Here is a 5,771-nt window from a genome sequence, read left to right on the forward strand (position 1 = left end):
GAATATTTAGGACAGTATAGCCACTTACTCCTCTGTTACCTACCGATCTACCTAGTGGTACATCCACCTCATCAACTAACACTACACCACTGGTCCTATGTATATGCGAAGTGGTAGTAAGTGAACCTTTAGTTAAGATTAAATTATCAAACTCCTGTTCCCAAGTTTAAGAATAAACCCTCACACTCAGAACTGAATTTGAAATATAGTTGCTAAAGATTCAAACCTGATTTGAAATGGATTTTAATTAAAAGCGCATTTGGATAAATTTTAAAGTAAAAGTTAAAAGAAAGAAATCCAAACATATACTGAAAATGCATCAGATGTAGTGTTTACCACAATATGTGAAATGGCCAATATTATGTTGTATGCATATTTAAACAAATATTGCATGTAATTTAAATATATTTCAGTTTATTATCCCAGAAGAAAGTTTGGAAAGAAATCTCATGATGGAGCAACTTACTTCACTAATGAATGTTAGATATCCCCTTTTCTCTGTGGGTTTTACACTGTATAGTAACTCATCATTTATGTAATATTTTACATAAATATTATAGCAAATTCTTCAATAGACCAACATTGTGACTCCAGTTGTGGCTGACAGGAGATTTGTGACACAACTTTAATGCCTCTACAACACAGAGAGATTGTAGAATAAAGTGCACTGTAACTGAATCATACATATCTTCCAAGTACAGTAGTTGTGCGCTGCGCAGCTTCAAACTGGGCAGAGGGCTCTAGGGCTCTCCTGGGGTCATTCAGCAAGGTTAGACGACGGACAAATGTGCCTGTTGTTGGTATTAATAGCCTGGGGTGAAATAGGTCTTCTCCACCGTGGAGACGATCTGGCAACTTGGGTGAGCACTATTTCACTTTTCTCCACTTGTTCTGTGTCGAGCCTCATTCTGGGCCTCATTCTCCACAAGGTGTTACTGCAGGAAAGGCAGTGAGTGTCATCTGAAAACAGCCCCCGTCCTAACCCCCACATCTACATCACTCCTATTGCCGCTTCAGTAAATCATATTTTTCTGATAAATTCATGATTGATAAATTATTTTCTCTTATTAGATAATAAAATTAAAATCATTTGTGGTAATTAAGGCAGTCCTTTCATTTATAAACAAGACATTTAAACTCAGAAAATGCAATCGGATAGGAAAAAAATGAAAGGTTGGACATGTCCAAAAGAAGTCATATTTACTTGCTCCATAGTTAAAACCTTTCACATTTTGTTCTTCAGTCTCTTAAGGAAAAAGTCATGTAAAGATCCCACGTATCTTCTTCTTCCATTTAGCAAATCACCTTGAATCCCACAGAGTCCCTCTAGACCTTGTAGAAGTCTGGGTTTCTAGATTTCAGCAGAGCGAAACCTCAGTGTTAGAATTATACGTGCACAGATGGCACACTCTTGTTGAGGACCTGTGCCCTCATCAGCTGGACGCTGGTCATGATCTTCTTCTGGTGGCCCATCAGCGTCACCCCAAGCCTCTGGATGTCCCTACATGTTACACACACACAGATAGAAACACAAAACTAGAATTACTCCTTGCAGTTGTATGCCTCTGCGCACCAGTCAAGTTGCACTTTTAGTTAACATCCGTGTCTGTGAAAACATTAATGCTTTACACCCATCTTCCCCCTGGCAGCATGGAAGATCTGTACAATCACCACAGTTTAAAGTTGGACACCCAAGATGAGTGTCACCAATTTTGTATCTGACCAAATGTGTCCCCTTCTGTTCCTGAGATATGATGCTATGTAATGGCAAGAAAAGTCTTTTAGCAAAACATCTTGATTTTGTTTTTTGTTTTTAACAACTTTCACTTGTATTGGAGTAATATTTGACCAGGAGTATCTACACTTTGACTCAAGTCATGGAGCTGTGATTGTCTGGCGTCCTGTCCAGGGTGTACCCCGCCTCTTGCCCAGTGTCAGCTGGGATAGGCTCCAGCCCCCCTGCAACTTCTAACAGGATAAGGGGTTATGGAAAATGAATGAATGAATGAGTGAATGAATTGTCACAGTGAGGTCAACCTTTGGATATATAATGTCATCACCTCATCATTTTATCTTCTGTTAGTCTTTTTGTGAGATTTTGTCATAATTAGCATGCATGAATTTTTCAGGTTTTCCCAAAAACATGATTTGTGAAGTCACGGTGACCTTCACCTTGGACTTTGGATGAAAAAATTCTAATCAATACATTGTTCAGTCCAAGTGGACGTTTGTGCCGAATTTGAGGAAATTCCCTGAAGATGTTTTTGAGACACCACTTTTACAAGAATGAAACAGATGAGGTTGCAATGACCTTGACTTTGACTTTTGACCACCAAAATGTAATGTTGAGTTCTAGTGGACAATTGTTGACAGTTGAAAAAAAATCCCCTCAAGGTGTTCTTAAGATATTGCGTTGACATGAATGGGTCGGACAAAACATCATGTCTCAGCTGTTGCCTAATGTCTCGGCTATTGCCAGTGCAGAGTCATAAAAATCTGAATTGTTAGTGACCCATGGCGGCCTTATAAGTTCCCTGATAGTGGCCAGGGCCTTTGTTTCTTTCAGTAGCTGAGAGAACAAGCCCTTTTCTCAGACTACAAAAAAAAAGAAAGAAAGAAAAAAAAGAATGATATAGTAGTTCCATAACTGTATACTTAAGCAACTGTTTGCTAACAAGTTTGCTATATTAACTCAAAAGCTGAGGATGTTTCCGCTGCACTCAGGTGGCAAAAAAATGTGTTCTTGTGGGTTTTAAACAACTTACAGTGTATATACAGGCAGGAAGTGATGGGAGCTGGAGAGGGAAATGACATGCAACAAAAGTCCTGGGCCAGAACTGAATCAAGAATGTTAAAATCACATGATTTGCATCCTAACTCTTGCACTACTGAGCAACCCCATGACCCCTAACAGGATAAGCCCTTATGGAAACTGAATGAATGATAAATAAATTCAGAACAGTATTCAAATTTATTTATCTTTGAGATATAACTAAAAGTTGACTCTGGAGCAGCACCAGTAACGTTTGAAACAGCAAAGTCACTATATAAAGTCAGCAATATCTCACCAGAAACTAAAATATCAATAAAAAAACATATTCCTGGCATCACAATACTAAGTGAAGTTATGAAAGAATGAAGAACACAGACATTAGTCAGTATCAGTCAGATATCTTGTACTCTGTCCTTCTCCCTCTGATGTGAGCCACTGCCAGCAAGTACCACCAGCAGAGGGAGGTGGGGCTGGTTTCTCTTAGCCAGCAGCAAACTTTACAAGAATGTGCCTGATTTTAACATATGTGGCAAACTAAGCTAAACAGTCAGACTAGTGAGACATACATAGATGCGGCATTGACTGCTTCAGCCGTTTGCTGTGATCCGTGTTTGTAACAATTTGCTTTTAGCTGAGCTAGTGTGTTGTACTTGTGTAACACACAGTGGTGGACAATGAGAGACAGAGGGCAGAGCCAATTGTAAAAGCCTTTTTTATGTGTTTACTATTCATGGAAGGTAATAGTTTTTTAATCGCAAAGGTTTTATTGAACTTACACTAACGTGCGTAGTTGGTGGAGTTAAGCCCTGACACAAAGAGCAGAGGAGATGCTACAACGTGATAATAACACAAGAACAACTGATCCTGAATCAGCAGCCAGGAATAACTTCATCAGTTCTCAATAGGTGAGCCCGAGACCAACACAATTCTGGGTCCAGAAAGTGGCCTCCAGACTGGACTTAAGTACTATAGCTCTGCTTATCGTCAAGCCTCTCACTTCAGTGTGCAATTTGGGGCAGTGGTCAACATGAGTGGAGGCAAACATATGTTGAGCACTGCACTTCCCTCTTACTTCTGTATGGTGAAAGCCTTGACGCAGTGTTGACCAATAATGTCTCCTGTGTGTCCAGTTTCAGCTGCAATGCAAGATAGTAGGGGTTAGGGAAAATATCGATACCGCAAGGTATCCTGATAATTTGGGTGGCGATATTGTTTAAATACACAGACGCCAAGTACTGATCTTTCATTATATACATTATTGATTTTTGCAAATACACATTTTAGTACAACTTTTGGTACTCGAATAGTAAAATCAATTGCTTTTTTGGTCCACTAGTCAGTTATGTCATATGACAATAAAATACACTGGGAATACTATGGACATGAGGGCTCACCTCACACTCCACCATCCAGAGATAGCGTTAGCTGCTGACAGCCAAGGTAATACTAAATCAGAATCAGAATCAGAAATACTTTATTGATCCCAGAGGGGAAATTATTTATGTTACAGGTGCTCCTTGCAAGAGAGGAAAGATACGTGAAAATATAAGAAATTTAAACAATAGTATTTACAAATATATAGTTAAATAAACAGGAATTTTTAACAAACATAAACGTAAATATATATATATATATATATATATATATATGTATTGTAAGTTGAACAAGATTATTTACACAAACAGAATACATACAGTCAGGGTGAAATGGGGTTATTGCACAAGTTACATTGGATTATTGCAGTGTGTGTGAAAAAGTCTCAGTGCCACTCAGAGGGAGGAGTTGTACAGTTTGATGGCCACAGGCAGGAATGATTTCCTGTGGCGCTCAGTGGTACATCTTGGTGGTATGAGTCTCCCACTGACAGTACTCTTGTGCCTGACCAGCAGATGGTGGAGTGGGTGTGAGACATTAGGTGGGTTTCCATCCACCTATTTTTATTCGCATTTTCAACAATTGCGAAAAGAAACTTGAATGGAAACGCCAGAAATTAGAAAAAGGGCCGAAATATCGCAATTCTCAATTCAAATCCTACTTCTACTTCACACACACACCTGTGTGAACTTAGAGAGAGGTAATTACTCCATTGTCAGGTGAGTGTAGGCTATTTCACAGCTTACCTGAATAGACTGGATGTGTTGAATACCGCTGCATCATGTGCGCTGCCTGGTGTACCAACACAGACATCACGGCATTATGTAGGCTACGCTGACAACGCTGATATGAGTGTGATGTGCCGGTAATTGTTTACATCAGTTGTGGACATGAGACGCTCTCAATGACGTCATCTTACGGCGCCCTCTTCTTCTACGGGTGTTCTTTTGCATTTTATTTTTCATGAGAAGCGCCACCTTCTGCTCGACCTGTTGACTCCCAATACTCGCAAAACAATAATGAATGGAAACGTGCATAAATTTGCATTTTCTTTTGCGCATTTTCACAAAATTCGCTTAAAATTTGCAATACATTTGGATGGAAACCCAGCTATTGTCCAAGATAGCTCGTAGCTTAAATAGCATCCTCTTCTCTGACACCACCATCAGAGAGTCACACTCCATTCCCACAACCATCAGAGAGTCACACTCCGTTCCCACAACGTCACTGGCCTTGCGGATCAGTTTGTTGAGTCTGTTGGTGTCCGCCACCCTCAGCTTGCTGCCCCAGCACACAGCAGCATAGAGGATAGCACTGGCCACCACAGACTCATAGAAAATCCTGAGCATAGTCCAGCAGATGTTGAAGGACCTCAGTCGCCTCAGAAAATAGAGATGGCTCTGGCCCTTCCTGTAGCGAGTGTTGGTGTTCTTAACCCAGTCCAGTTTATTGTCAATGTGTACCCCCAGGTACTTATAGCTCTCCACAATGTCCACACTGACCCCCTGGATGGAAACAGGGGTCACCGGGGTCTTGGTCCTCCTCAGATCCACAGCCAGTTCCTTTGTCTTTGCCACATTGAGCTGCAGATGGTTCTGCTCACACCATGTGACAAAGTTATCCA

The 5,771-nt window shown here is 40.4% G+C and overlaps 1 protein-coding gene across 1 annotated transcript in view; it reads right to left on the minus strand.

Annotated features, from left to right (window-relative positions):
* Positions 1–517: 517 nt before the first annotated feature.
* Positions 518–5,771, minus strand: part of epha8 (eph receptor A8) — a 343,673-nt gene continuing 338,419 nt past the window's right edge. The window contains exon 20 of the mRNA XM_050038788.1: positions 518–1,501. Within this exon, the coding sequence (XP_049894745.1) occupies positions 1,387–1,501 (115 nt within the window). The 3' untranslated portion in view covers positions 518–1,386. The remainder of the gene's footprint in view (positions 1,502–5,771) is intronic.

The sequence above is a fragment of the Epinephelus moara genome, chromosome 24 (assembly GCF_006386435.1).
Source record: "Epinephelus moara isolate mb chromosome 24, YSFRI_EMoa_1.0, whole genome shotgun sequence".
Taxonomy (NCBI): domain Eukaryota; kingdom Metazoa; phylum Chordata; class Actinopteri; order Perciformes; family Serranidae; genus Epinephelus; species Epinephelus moara.